Raw genomic sequence first — 14,383 nt, forward strand, 5'->3', positions numbered from 1 at the left:
GTATCACAGGCTGTGTTTAGCCTAAGAGATCTCTTTAGAGATCCGCTGCAGATGCCATCAGGGGTTTCTAATGAGTGTCCAAGCACTTATGAGCGCTTTCACTGCTTCACTGTAACCCTGTCCCCCAACTTTTTAACTATTTTTACATTCAAGTTTCCCAGCTTGTGCTCCCCACCCATGGTAGAGGAAGGAAAGGAGAGGAGAGATGAGGAAAGGGGAGAGATAACAGGAAAAAGAAACAGAAAACAGAGAGCTTAGTATTTTGGGACAGTCATGGAGGGGAATGATAGATAGGGAGTGTCCATCAAAGACAGAAAGAAGGGGAGGCCCAGACCGGGACTGTGAGGACTCTGAGCCCTGCTCTGAGTGTTCTCCAGATGCAATTGTGCCTGGGAATAAAAAGATGGGGGGATCTTCGAGGGACGAATGTAAACTGCTACATCCAGGTGAACTTCTTATAGCTATGGACGGCCAGGTGAACTTCCTCTGATAATGAAAGGTTCTGTGTCGCCACTGTCCATACAGAAGCCACCCAGCTCCAGGTGATTAAGGGCAGAAGAACTTATTTTATTATATTTTTCGTGTATGGTATGTGTGGGTGCCCTGTGCTTGTGTGGAGGTCAACTTTGTAGAGTTGGTTTTCTCCTTCCATGTTTTAGGGTCAAACTCAGGTCACCAGGCTTTGAGATAAGCATCTTTACCTACTGAGGCATCTTGCTGGGTCAAGATCTGAATTAGAGTTTCACCTTGAATGGAGTTTATGACATTCCTGTGTAAAAGGGCACAGTGGGAGGTGGGCAGTAAATAGTTTTCCCATTAGAGCCTTCAACTCCATCCCTAGTAGACACAGAGACTGCACTGAAGAGCCTGATAATTTAAGAGGAATGGAGAGGCAAGAATTTCCTATGTGAATTGTAAGTTAAAGAAAAAAACATTGTCCAAATTTATTTTTAAGGCGAGAACGTCAGTATTCTGTCTGTAGTGGAGAAGCCTCTCCCGGCTCGTGTGAAATGCTGTATTTCTGTGTGGGTAGCCCTGATCAGCTCATGGTGCACAAAGGGAAGTGTGTCGGTGAGTAAACTAGACAAGTTCATTACATTTGTTTAGTGACAAAAGTTAACCCTGTGTAACAGAGCAGACCGGAGCCTGGCATCTACACCAGCATAGTCCAAGGAGGAAGAACGCCCTCCCCAGCAGGAAGCTGTAGTTCTGCTCCGGTTCCTCACGCCTGGGAGAGAAGCTGCTCCGCTCCTCTAATGTAACATGGAAGTAAAACCATGCTCTTGAAAATACATAGGGGACAAATAGTCCTAAATGGTGCATCACGTGCATCTGGTACTGATGAAATGTGTATACACAAAATGAGCCTGATACGTGTGATCTTTAATAACCAAATCGCTGCTTTTTCCTCTGCGCTGCTGGGGATTGAACCAAGCAAGATCCTTGTGCATGCTGAGCCAGTACTCAGCCACTGAGTCACATCCCTGGCCCTGTCTCCTCATCTCAAGTTAGTATCCATCTGCCTGGCATTTTCCTGCATGGCACATTGTACCTGGCCAGGAAAAAACACTTTATTTTCTCTACATCTTATTTAGCAGTTGTCTCTGGTGGCTACTTGGAATGAACCTTTCTCTGCAAGTCAGGATTTTAATTTTTTCTCTAATCCAGTTTTCTGTATTGATTTTCGTAGCCATATAGACAAGCTGCTAGGGCTTGCTTTCAAGTAGTGAATTTAACGATTAACTTTTATCTTCAATCCTATAAATATTCTTGCCAGAATCAATGGACAGTATGTCAAAAATCAAGCTTGCTTGCTTGCAGCATCTTTTTCTTCATTTTAAGGTGGTACGAATAAGCCGGAGAACAGCTAATGAGCGGGCAGCAGATGGAGGGGAAGAGTCTGTGATCTGGCCACTCACCCTGGCCACTGTGATAGCAGCCTAGACAGATAGGACTCTGCAGACACAGGGCTGACGTACTCAAAACAGCCGCTAGGCAGGGTCAAGACCATGGTGGAGGTGGCTGGCCTTGGACCTGAGACTGCCCTTGACTCAGACATTTCATGTTCATGAACTATCAACATGAAACTCCCTGCTTTAATAATCTGGGAAGGCAAAGTACTCAGACTCCTAGTCTCACTGGTGCTTATTAGTCACTTTCAGTGATTTCCTCAGGAGACACGTGTTAACTATCAAAAGTAAATTATTATTTTCTCACAATGGGTCTGGCATTGTAAATAGTCCCTAAGTTTGTATAAAGATTTTTTTGTAACCATCAACTAATATTTTTTATTTTGAAAAGCAACAGATTAATGTTTGTTTTTGAATTTAAAGTTGGTGGAGCTAGAGAACAGAGAATGGCTCATGGCTGAGGCCCTGACTCACCTGGACAAGTGAGTGGCTGGTGGGTGACAGCTGCAGTCAGTGTCCTGCCAACCCTTCTCCTCAGCTCTGTCTTGTTATCCTAACAAGATTCCTTGGGTTGCCTCCACCAAGAAAAAGGTGCTAGGAGGGTAGCAAAATGAAATTAGAATATAAAATCCCTAGCAATTATGGAATGTCTCTACAGTGCCAGCGAGGTAGCTTAGTGGATAGGGGCACTTACCTGGCATCGTAAGTTTGGTACCCAGAAACCACATGGTAGAAGGAAAGAAGTGACTCCAGGAAGTTGTCTTCTCATCCCCACACATATACGTGTACGTGCATGCACATACAATAAATAAATGTTTTATGTATATACATGTGTAGTACGTGCGTACACATACAATAAATAAATGTTTTACTTAGATATATGTGTATGTGATGCACATACAATAAATAAATGTTTTATTTATATATGCATATATACATATACGACAATGCACTGGTCAACACACAAATTGAATGAGACCTCATGTGAATCATGTCATCCTCCATCCCATAAACTTAGTGTCACTATCTCCAATGAAATGCTCAATACATGTTTTTAAAGTTGCTTTCCTTAGTTGACAAGTTTCCAAACATTGGATTTTCCCTCTTAGGCTAAGACTTTTAGGAGTCATTATGACTTGCAAATAATTAGATTATTGTAATTAAAATCTCTAAACTGCCAGAATTTCTCTGAAGTAAAAGCTGCATTGTCAAATGCAGAGTCTAGGTAAGCTAATTCAGCCATAATTCTCCAAAGTACCTTTGCTAAAACTGTCTTCTAGATGCAGGTTATTTCTGCTTCTGAGTTTTCAAATGAAAACATAATTATCAGTGGCTTTTAAATGATTTTTCTTCATTAGGAAAGTGAAATAATGTCCTGAAAAAATGGTCTTTTTTTTACTAAGAGGAAAGGATTATTTTTTACTAAGAGGAAAGGATTAGGCTGAGGAGATAGCTGGATAGTAAAGTAGCTTGCAAGAAGACCTGACTTCAACCCCAGAACCGACATTTCAAATAATAAAGAAAGCTAAGCATGATGGCATGTACTTGTAATATAAGTGCTGGGAGGTGGGCAGATTCTTTCTTTTTTTCTTTTTTTTTTTTTAAGGTTTATTTATTTATTTTATGTGCATTGGTGTTTTACCTGCATGTATGCCTATGTGAGGGTGTTGGATCCCCTGGAACTGGAGTTGCAGACGGTTGTGCACTACCATGTGGGTGCTTGGAATTGAATCTGTGTCTTGTGGAAAAGCAGCCAGTGCTCTTAACCGCTGACCCATCTCTCCAGCCCTAGGTGGCAGATTCTTGGGGCTCACTGGCCGGCCACTGGGTGACTTCCAGGCCAATGAGAGACCCTGCCTCAAAAACAGCATGAGGACCATCACCCAAGCCATGCACACATATTCTCATGCTCTTTCTCTCTCTCTCATACACACACACACATGCACACACACACACATGCACACACGCACACACACACACACACACACACATGCACACACGCATGCACACACACTTGCACACATATTTACAGAATGGGCAATGACCTTTCTGTCTTTCTACAGGCAGTGATGAGCAGCTGGGGAAGGTGGTGTACAATGCTTTGGAAACGGCCACGGGAAGCTTTGTCTTGTTGTATGAGTGGGTCCTTCAGTGGCAGAAAAAGATGGGCCCATTCCTTACCAGTCAAGAAAGAGAGAAGATCGATAAGTGCAAAAAGCAAGTAGGTAACCGGCATGATAGCATACACCTGTAATTCCCATGGCTGGCCAAAGGCCTAACCGCAAGCTGTGAATGATGAAGCAAAAAGCCTGTGTTCCATTGGTTCCCACAGATGGATGGTCCACAGAGTGTGAGGAACGTGGGAGACCCATACCTCCGCCAGGCCTCAGCCCTGCTCCCACCTCTGACCTGTCACAGCCACATGCTCTCCCGTCTCAGCCCCTGTGACTTCGGCCTGGCTGAGATCCATTACCTCTTCACAGCTTTGCCGTTTACAATCACTTATTATTTTTTGTTCTTTTAAAATGCTGCTTTAAAACTGAATTTTGAGGGTTGAGGGTTTTTTGTTTTTGTGCAGTGCTGGGAATGAGAAAAGAATTTTACGTGTGTATATGATGCTGAACTCAGGGTAGCATTTAGTATTGTATGTTGTCTTGACTTAATGAAGAAGTTAGTAAATAACCAGAGCAGGAGAATTCTGAAGCACACCAAAATCAGTAGTTATTTTTGGATGGTGATCATATAAATAAGTTTGAGTATTTTTTCCCTTTGTGTTTTAGTTTGGGTTTACTATTGCTGTGAAGAGACACCATGACCACAGCAACTCTTACAAAGAAAACGCTTAATTGAGGATGGCTCACTTACAGTTTCAGAGGTTCAGTCTTTTATGATCATGAAGGGGAGCATGGCAGCATGCAGGCAGACATGGTGCTGGAGCTGAGAGTGCTACGTCTTGCAGGAAACAGGAAGTCAACTGCCTGCCACACTGAGGGAAACTTGAGAAAAAGAGACCTCAAAGCCCGCCCCCACAGTGACACACTTCCTCCAACAAGGCCACACCTCCTAATAGTGCCATCCCTTTGGGGGCCATTTTATTTCAAACCGCCACAGTGGAGATATATATATATATATTTCCTTTTTGCAGTGCTGGGAATTAAATTTAAGGTCTCCTGCCTGCTGGATAGATGCTCTACCACTGAGATTTTACATTTTTTACAATAACCCTTATTATAATCAGAAAGTGCTGTCTTAGATATGATGATGTTCCTTTTCTTTCTTTTTTTTTTCTGCTAGCCATATCATCCAAAAAATAAATAAAATTGATTTTAAAAGCCCCTCAGCAATTTTTATGATATTTGGACACTCAGTTTTGACATTGAAGTTGATAATTAGCTAAATTATCAGTTAGCTTGATTCACCAGTTTAGGGGAAGATTCAGGTCATGGCATCTTGTTTTCCTGTCTTTGAAAGTATATTTTCTATCTCACTCCTTCATTTTGTAGTGAAACACAAGTTAATGCCATTTGCGTAATGCTCTTCTCAGATTCAAGGAGCAGAAACAGAATTCAGCTCCCTGGTGAAACTGAGCCATCCAAATATCGTACGCTACTTTGCGATGAACTCCAGAGAGCAGGAGGACTCCATCGTGGTAGACATCTTGGCAGAGCACATCAGTGGGGTCTCTCTTGCTGCACACCTGCGCCACTCCGGCCCAATTCCTGTGCACCAGCTGCGCAAGTACACAGCTCAGCTCCTGGCAGGCCTGGATTACCTGCACAGCAACTCCGTGGTGCACAAGGTTCTGAGCGCATCCAGTGTCTTGGTAGACGCCGAGGGCACCGTAAAGATAACGGACTACAGCATCGCTAAGCGACTGGCAGACATTTGCAAGGAGGATGTTTTTGAGCAAACTCGGGTTCGATTTAGTGACAGTGCCCTGCCTTATAAAACAGGGAAGAAAGGGGATGTGTGGCGTCTTGGCCTTCTGCTGCTGTCTCTTAGCCAAGGACAGGAGTGTGGGGAGTACCCCGTGACCATCCCCAGTGACTTACCAGCTGACTTCCAAGATTTCCTGAAGAAGTGAGTATCACTGACCGCTCAGTTGCACTTTTCTTCCGTGCGTCTAAGGAATGGGGAAGCCGAGACTTGAGGAGAGGAGCCAGGGTGAACTCCTTTCCCGGGCTCGTGTGTTCTGTTTCCTTGTCACGGTCTCCCACATTCTCCTAAAGCCACTTGAGCTTAATAATTGATTCTCAAACTATTTTGGGGAGACTGCCTGGAATACTCTAGAATCTTTCCCCATTCCTGTCTGTCACACGAGGGTGGGCAGTAGGGAGGGAGACGCCCGCCCAGGGTGTTCATATGATAGACCTTCTCCGCACTGTGCTGCTGAATCCTAAGGGACCAGAGAGGAGGCCGCAGGAAACCAGTTGAGAAGTCTGGTTCTGCCCCTTTCTTCCTGACTACTCCTCTCCAGTGGCTGTCTCCTCAGCCAGGTCAGAGGATCAGATGACCGCCTGTTTCAGCCAGAGGATTATCCGTATTTGTGACTCACAGGTACATAATCATTACAAAGCCAGCTTTAAAAAAATGTGTGTGTGTGTGTGTGCCTGTCTGTCTGTGTCTGTGTGTTCCGTGTCTTTGAATACAAGAACTCACTGACATTACATGTGGAGGTCAGAGAACTGTCTGGAGTCTGCTCTCCTTCCACGGTGGCTCTAGGGATCGAACTCTGGTTGTCAAATCATCAGGCTGTCTAGCTGGAGAGGATCCTTACTACAAAGGCTTTCCTCGGGCCTAGAGTATTTGTCCAGGTCATCCCCCTCTGTGTTTTCTACCCTAACCCTGACTGTTCTCAGTCTAAGCCGGTGCTACCTTCTCGGTTTCTAACCAGAGGAGGAGTGCCCATCAGTGTGGGTTGTGCCAGCACTCCCCTGGTCCAGCCTCCTGCAGCAGCTTCTCCCTCCCCTCACTGTCCTGGTTCTCACCTTTGTTTGCCTAGCCGTTCACTTTGGCTCACTTCATCTCTCTGCATTCTTCTTCTTCTTTTTTTTTTTTTTTTCTGAGACAGAGTTTCTCTGTGTAGTTTTGGTGCCTGTCCTGGATCTCACTCTGTACACCAGGCTGGCCTCGAACTCACAGAGATCCGCCTGGCTCTGCCTACCGAGTGCTGGGATTAAGGGTGTGTGCCACCACCGCCCGGCTATCTCTGCATTCTTTTCTCTGGCCTTCACATTTCTCTTTGCCCATCTCCAGTTGACCTGACCCATAGTGACCTCTTGTCACTTGACACCTTGCTGGTCACTAGTATGGAAGTTCCTGAACTTGAGCATCTTGCACACGTCAGTGTCTGTCAGTGATGTTCTGCACAGGTGACGGCGTCCACACAGACTGGATGTGACATTGGAGCTGGGTTCATTTATGCAGCACGCTCTATAAACCACCTGATGACGCATGCTCAGGCTGTGCCCTGACATCTATCAAGCAACAGGTAGCATTTAAACAAGGGTGTTGATATGTCACAAAAAGTAGCCACAGTCAATCATTCCTGTGAGGAAAGGGGCCAACTTTGATTCTGTATGTAACATTCTCTCTTTAAAGTATATAAACTTACGATTTCCAGAGAAATCTCTTATTTCTTTTCAATGAAAGAGAACTTTTAAAACCATTTATTTAAATGCACTCCACAATGAAGGTGGCCGCAATGACAGGTAGGATGTTGAGTTCCGTGGAAAATCTTACTTCCGTCTTCCCATGTCACTTTGAGCCCTCTACTCCTGTCTGCTGCTCAGGAGTGTTTCAGTCAAGGGTGGCACTAATGGATTCAAAAAGCGACAGGAGGTTTACGCTAAAGGCGTTTTCACCTCAGTAGCAAGCGCTGGGTCGGAGGGTTGAACTCTCCTGGTCCCCCTTATAGAAACAGCTCCTCTGTCACTTCTGAAGTTGAGAGCTGAGGTTTATTCTGACTCTCTTAGCAGAACGGTCACCTGAGGTGCTGTGTGTGCTCCTCTCTTCTGGGAGGGCTCTGAGGGACTGCTTGGTGGGGGTGGATAGCAGTGTAGATGTAACCAACCGTCTTATTAAATAAGAAACACAGAACCAATGTAAAAGAGAAAGCCAAGAGATCAGAGCTCAGAGCTAAAATCTCACCCTTCCTTCTGCGGTGGTCCTAGCTTCCCGAAAGAGAGCTATTTCCCTGTGTGTAAGTCGTTTCACAGTCATTCTGCCTTCTCATTGGTTGTAAACCCAAACACGTGACTGCCTCGTCACTGTCTGTATGTAGAGCCCCCCAGGTCTTAAAGGCATATGTCTCCAATGCTGGCTGTATCCCTGAACACACAGAGATCTATGGGATTAAAGGCGTGTGCCACCACCGCCACACTCTGTCTATGGCTCTAATAGCTCTGACCCCCGGACAACTTTATTTATTAACATACAATCAAAATCACATTTCAGTACAATTAGATTACCACCACATAGCAGTTGGGGTGTGGGATCATTAGCTTTGCTCTCACCCCAGTTAGCAAAAGCCCAGTGGCTGCCATCTGTGATCCCTGCCATCCTTAGTAACACCCTTAGGAAGTCAGCTATGAGGCCGGTGAGAGCTCAGGAGCTGAGCCAGATGGCAGATCGGCTCCCGCCAACAAGATCCTGGTAGCTCTGCATATCTGGAAATACAAGTCATTCTCAGGAGCTTTAAACTTTTTCTGATCCACATCTGTTGTCACATCAGTCACATTAATGTCACAGTTGAGAGAGAGTTGATAGTGCTCTTCAGTAATCTAACACAGCATGAGGAAGGTGTGTGTGTGTGTGTGTGTGTTGTGTGTGGTGTGTGTGTGTGTGTGTGCCTTCAGTAATCTAACACAGCATGAGGAAGGTGTGTGTGTGTGTGTAACTGGGAACAATCCCAGCAGTAGGAGGTGTGTGTGTGTGTAGTAATAAAATAAATTCTGTGTAGTTTTCTGGTAGTTCCCTGGCTGTTTCTGGGGTTCAGTGAGTTGACACCTAGCAGGGCTGCCACAGGCCCTTGTGGAGTCAATACTGTACCTCTCACCACCTCAGCAGTGGGAGCTGTAGAAGGTTCCAGGCCTGCATCCCTTCTGGTTTCAAAGCTGGAGCTAGCGTTGCCTCTGCTGCTGGTAGCCACCAAACTGCCAAAATGACTGATTCTGAGAATGTAACGTTTTCAAGTGAGAGCCACTGAAGAGTGCAGTTCGCTCTCAGCAAGCTCTAAACCTTTTCTGATCCAGATGTGCTGTGTCAGTCACATTAATGTCACGGTAGACTTAGAGGAGACAGTGCACTTAGAACAGTGTGTGTAGGGATGGCCAGTACACTGAGTGTGCAAACCTGGGAATAACCCCGACAGAACTAGGAGAATATACAAATTAATTCCAGTAGGTCCAAGCTGACACAGGCGTTTGGAAGGATCTTTTCTGACACTTGGCTGAAAAGGCCACTTGCAAGTTAAAAACTGATACGTACAAGATAATGTTGTCTAAGCTTCAATAATCTTGACAGCATCATGCTTGGGTTCTTGTGCATTTATATATGGAAATAGATAGGAAAGGGTCTATAGTAATGCACATTAAGAGATTAAGAGGGAGGAGAAATCAGAGGCAAGAACTTCGTTTTTGGTTTTTGTTTGTTTGTTGTTTTGAGACAGAGTCTCACTTTATATTTCTAACTGGCTATGTAGCCCAGGCTGGCCTTGAACTCACAGAGATTCTCCTGCTCTGCCTCCCAAGTGCTTGGATTAGAGGTGTGCACATGCCCTACAAGACTAGCTTTCTCTCTCTCTCTCTCTCTCTCTCTCTTTTTTTTTTTTGTCGGATGTGGGTGGCACGTGCCTATATCTTACTTGGGAGAATGAGAAAAGAAGATTGCAAATTCAAGGCCGATCTGGAATATGCAGTAGAACCCTGTCTCAGATGTGCAGTAAGGGTGCTAGAGAGACAGCTAAGCAGTTGAGAGCACTTGGTGCTCTTACAGAAAACTTGAGTTTGGTTCCAAGACTCACAGGGTGGCTCACAACTATCCATACTCCAATTCCAAGGGGTGCGGCACCCTCTTAACTTCTCACATGGTGCACATATTTACATGTAGGCAAAAAAAAATCATATACATAAAATCAAAATAAATCTGAAAATAAAATAAGTCCAGGCATGGTGGTGCGCACCTTTAATCTCAGCACTCCAGAGGCCGAGGCAGACAGATCTCTGAGTTCTAGGCCAGCCTGGTCTGCAGAGTGAGTTCCATCCAGGTCATAGTAAGTTACATAGTGAGACCCTGTCTCAAAAGTAAAATAAAATACTTTATAATTTTTGAATAATATTTTTAAAGCGGCGGTGGTGGCATGCTTTAATCACATCGGAGGAGCAGCGGATCTCTGTAGTCAGCAGCCTAGCTACAAGTGAGCCCAAAATGCAAATACAAAAAATTCTCGAAAAAAACAAAACAAAACAAAAAAAAAGAATAATATTTTTAATATCTGCAAGAATTTTCTCTTACTGGTATAATTGAAATTTATTTTAAACGTAGCAGAAAATATAATCTTATACACATGATGTTCTCTTGCCCTTTGCCTAGTCTTTTACCTTTCGTGCTACAACATAAAAACTAAGTGATCCTTCATGATAGCTACCGTTATTACTTCGTATGTGTATGTTCAAAAGCTGGAACTTACAGTGACAGTTGATTCTTTAAAAGATGTCACTTGAAACAGAGTCAAATGTGGTCAGGGATCCCACTTTGAGAATTCCTGGTATGGCTTTTTGTGATTCATCGAAAAGAAAACAAAACTGACTTGTTAGAACATCAAATGCTAAGTATGTGAGCTCAAGGAATGAATATTGAAGGTGTGTGGTGAAATGTGGGACTTTTCAACAGTGCTGCTCAGTGTATTTCAGGTTCATCAGCATCTGGTTGTTCTCTTTGTAAAACTTAATTTACGCCTGGTCCCCAGCAGGCTTAGTTCAACAGGGCAAGTGACCAAGCTGCTAATGGACGTGGAAACCCAAAGCTGGCATCTGCGGTCTGAGAGCATTTCAAGTCACTCCATGCCGCTGTAGTCGGCACAATGCAGTTCTTTTGTCCTGTTTCTTTTTTTCTCATTTTCTACTTACATCCAGTCTGCTGTGGGACATGCAAACCTGAAATGGTGTTTACTCATTTAAATTCACTTTTAAGGACATATTGCTCCATAAGTAGCATGAATTTGCTAGTGTGTATTCTAAAAGGAAAGCAGACCGTAGTTGAATAGGGTAGATGAACTAGGAAGGTGTTTATATTATACACTGCTGAGATTCTCCCTCCCCCACTGAGGTGTGTCTGCCTGGACGACAAGGAAAGATGGAGCCCTCAGCAGTTGCTGAAACACAGCTTTATAAACCCTCAGCCAAAAATGCCCTTAGTGGAGCAAAGTCCTGAAGGTGAGTTCTGCCTACCTGCCTTTCCTTTTGGTTGTTTGTTTGTTTGTTTGTTTGTTTGAATAGGGTCCCACTATGTAGTTCAGGCTAGACCTCTTGGTCTTGCTGCCTCTGCCTCCTGAGTACTAAGGTTACAGGCATGCACTACTGTACTTGACTACCATCCTTTTTTTATTATTATTATGAAAACACAAAGCCTGAAGGTGAGAACGTTTTCGTGGATTATTTCTTTTACCAATGCCAGGCTACACATAATCTGCTCTGTGCGGGCCTTGTGTGCGCGGGACTGCTTTGTGGCCCTGGTTCTTCAGCTCCTGTTGCTGGAGTGGACATCCTCAGCTTACTGTGCCACTCATAACCATACAGCCTTAGAGCCTGGGATGGACTGAGAGACCTGAGTTTGGGTTCTGGCTATCTAGTTCAGTCTCTTCCTCTCCATCCCTGGTACCCTCTCCTGTACAATGGGCTGACTATATATCCTGCCTACTTTAAAGATTACAAGGTGAGAAAAGATGTCAGAGTACAAGAAGTGCTTTTTTAGACCCCTAGTGGGGCCCCTTCCTCTCATGCTTACGTTGTTGGGTTCTGTGAACTGCCTGCACTTTTTATTTTATTCTTAATTAAGTGTGTATGTGGCTGGGTGGGTGGGTGGGTGGGTATATACACGTTTAGATGTAGTGCCCAGAGAATCCAGAAGAGGGCATCAGATTCCCTGGAGCTGGAGTTATAGACAGTTGTGAGCTGCCCATCGTGGGTGCTGGGAACCAAACTGCTGTAAAAGCAGTCTGGGCCCTTAACCACTGAGCCATCTCTCTGGCCCAGTCTTCCTGTATTTCTAATGCTTTTGTTTCGTCTTAGATTCAGGGGGACAAGATTATATTGAGACCGTCATTCCCAGCAACCAGCTGCCCAGTGCTGCGTTCTTCAGTGAAACACAGAGACAGTTTTCCCGATACTTCATTGAGTTTGAAGAATTACAACTTCTAGGGAAAGGAGCTTTTGGAGCCGTCATCAAGGTGTGACAGAGTTGTCCCACTCCCCCTTAAAGCCCCTTCTCTTTCATTCCCATGGCCTCCCAGCCTTGGTTTCCATTTTGAGAGTGGAAAGGAAAGTGAGTAAGACTTTGAAGCTGTGAGCACCTCCACCTCCTGGAGCTAAAGCTTGCTTTAACGTTACACTGGATGCATTGAGAATGCACTATTCCTGGGTCCTTGGTTGGCTCAGAACAATGATGTGAAAAATACATCATTATAAGCATCCTGAGTGGTCAAGATCTCTGCGTGAAGAACATTTTGGTGTGCTTTAGTTCAGGAAGGGATTGTCCTTTCCACTTCCCCCCAGTTTTGGTGGAGTTGCCATAGAGAAAAGGGTTCCAAAGTTAGAACAGAGGTGGCATTCACACTGGGAGATGGTCCTGATGGCTCTCATTTTCTAGCTTACAAAGATGGGAAATTAATGGCGTGTTTTAAGGTGTGCTGCTGTTAGGGCGCTTCATTCTGGTCTGGGGCGAATTTTATTATGTGAATGTAGGAAGAGGCCTCTGCTGTTCTTACATAATTTAAGTATGTTGCAAACCATAGACGATGCAGATTGAAATGTATGAAGAACAGCTGAGGTACATGCCATCTTTTACATATGAAGGTGACCTCTAGTGGTGGGACATAGTTGTGTTTGATTCTGAGAGTATGAGGAGGAAGGTGTCACGCTTGTTTATTGGTTGACTTTTATCTGGCTTTTAGGGGGTGTTGTTTTGTTTTGTTAGGTTGTGGTTGTTTTTTGTTTGCTTGCTTGCTTGTTTTGAGACAAGGTTTCCTGCAGCCTTGGCTAGCCTCAACTCACAATGTGGCAGAAGATGACCTTGAACCTCTCATCTTCCTACTTAACACCTGAGTGCTAGGATTTCAGGCTGTTCTTCCCTGTGTTTCAGGCAGTGCTGGGGGTCAAACCCAGGCCTTGTATGTTTGGCAAGCACTCTACTAAATGAGCTGGATCCCATGCAGGGTTTTGAGATAGAGTATTATGTAGTGTAGGCTGTGCTCAAACTCTGTGTGGCCAAGGATGACCTTGAACCCCGGTCCTGTGGCCTCCACTTCCCAAGGGTTGGGATTACAAAAACGTGCTGCCACACCCGGCTTGGAAGCACCACTCTTACTGCAGAATAGTCTCAACCAAAACAATTTCCCCACAGCAAAAGAGGGGCCGCCTTCAGCAAGGCAGGCATCCCACAAGAAAGCTTACGGTTCTAGGCGGCGTTTAATTCAGTGTTGTTTTTATTAAGTCCATACGTGTCTTTTTTAGATTCTTGAATTTAAAACACTATGGACGTAGCTTGTTAAACTTCATTTCTTTCTTTTCTTTCTCGACAGGGTCCCTTGTAACTTTCCTTATTTACATGTTCTTAAAGACAGTTCCTGAGCTGCTGTGGCAAGGGCGTCTTCAGCTGTGGGGCCTGCTTCCTCCTGTTGGCTCTCACACCCTTCCTTCCCCACATTGCCTTCTGAGTAGTGCAGTCGGCTTCAGGATCGGGGGTGTTCAGGATCGGGGGTGTTCAGGATTGGGGGTGTTCAGCAGCTGGCCCCCCCACCATCTGTGCACTTGTGCATTTGGACAATGAGCCGCTGGGTTTTAGTCAGGTATCAGGTCTTAGGTAGAGGGGAAGAGAAACTGGTATAGTTAATCCAGTCAGGCCAGTGAAAACCTCAGGATAGGGATGGTCTGTAAGCACACTGGCCTTTGAGACTTTTTCTGTGGATTCGTTGTGCTCCTATCTTTATTGTCCTATTTTATGAGCATAGTTTTGAATCTTGGTTGGGTGACATCATCAGTGGGCGGCACGTGCATAGATGGTCATCGCTGCTGTTGGTTAAGCACGCCCCTCGAGGGCCGGCACGGTGTTCTTCCTCTATGTTCTCATCTCCTCAGTGACCCCATTCAGGCCAGTCATGAAAGAAAACTGAGTCTCTCTCCCAAAAGTACATGGCCTTATACAGTCTTTGTAAAATAATTAGCATTTTATTTTAGGTTTGTTAACATTTCTGGAAT

At 44.7% G+C, this 14,383-nt stretch overlaps 1 protein-coding gene across 4 annotated transcripts in view; it reads left to right on the forward strand.

Annotated features, from left to right (window-relative positions):
• Eif2ak4 (eukaryotic translation initiation factor 2 alpha kinase 4) overlaps positions 1–14,383 on the forward strand; it is a 95,173-nt gene that overhangs the window by 31,897 nt on the left and 48,893 nt on the right. For 3 of the 4 annotated variants that reach the window (XM_028888088.2, XM_037205109.1, XM_028888089.2), the window contains 5 exons: positions 956–1,071; positions 3,974–4,131; positions 5,455–5,990; positions 11,238–11,344; positions 12,200–12,357. In XM_028888088.2, coding sequence (XP_028743921.1) covers positions 956–1,071; positions 3,974–4,131; positions 5,455–5,990; positions 11,238–11,344; positions 12,200–12,357 — 1,075 coding nt within the window. The remainder of the gene's footprint in view (positions 1–955; positions 1,072–3,973; positions 4,132–5,454; positions 5,991–11,237; positions 11,345–12,199; positions 12,358–14,383) is intronic. The other variant, XM_028888093.2, reaches the window with a different exon arrangement.

The sequence above is a fragment of the Peromyscus leucopus genome, chromosome 4 (genome assembly GCF_004664715.2).
Source record: "Peromyscus leucopus breed LL Stock chromosome 4, UCI_PerLeu_2.1, whole genome shotgun sequence".
NCBI lineage: Eukaryota > Metazoa > Chordata > Mammalia > Rodentia > Cricetidae > Peromyscus > Peromyscus leucopus.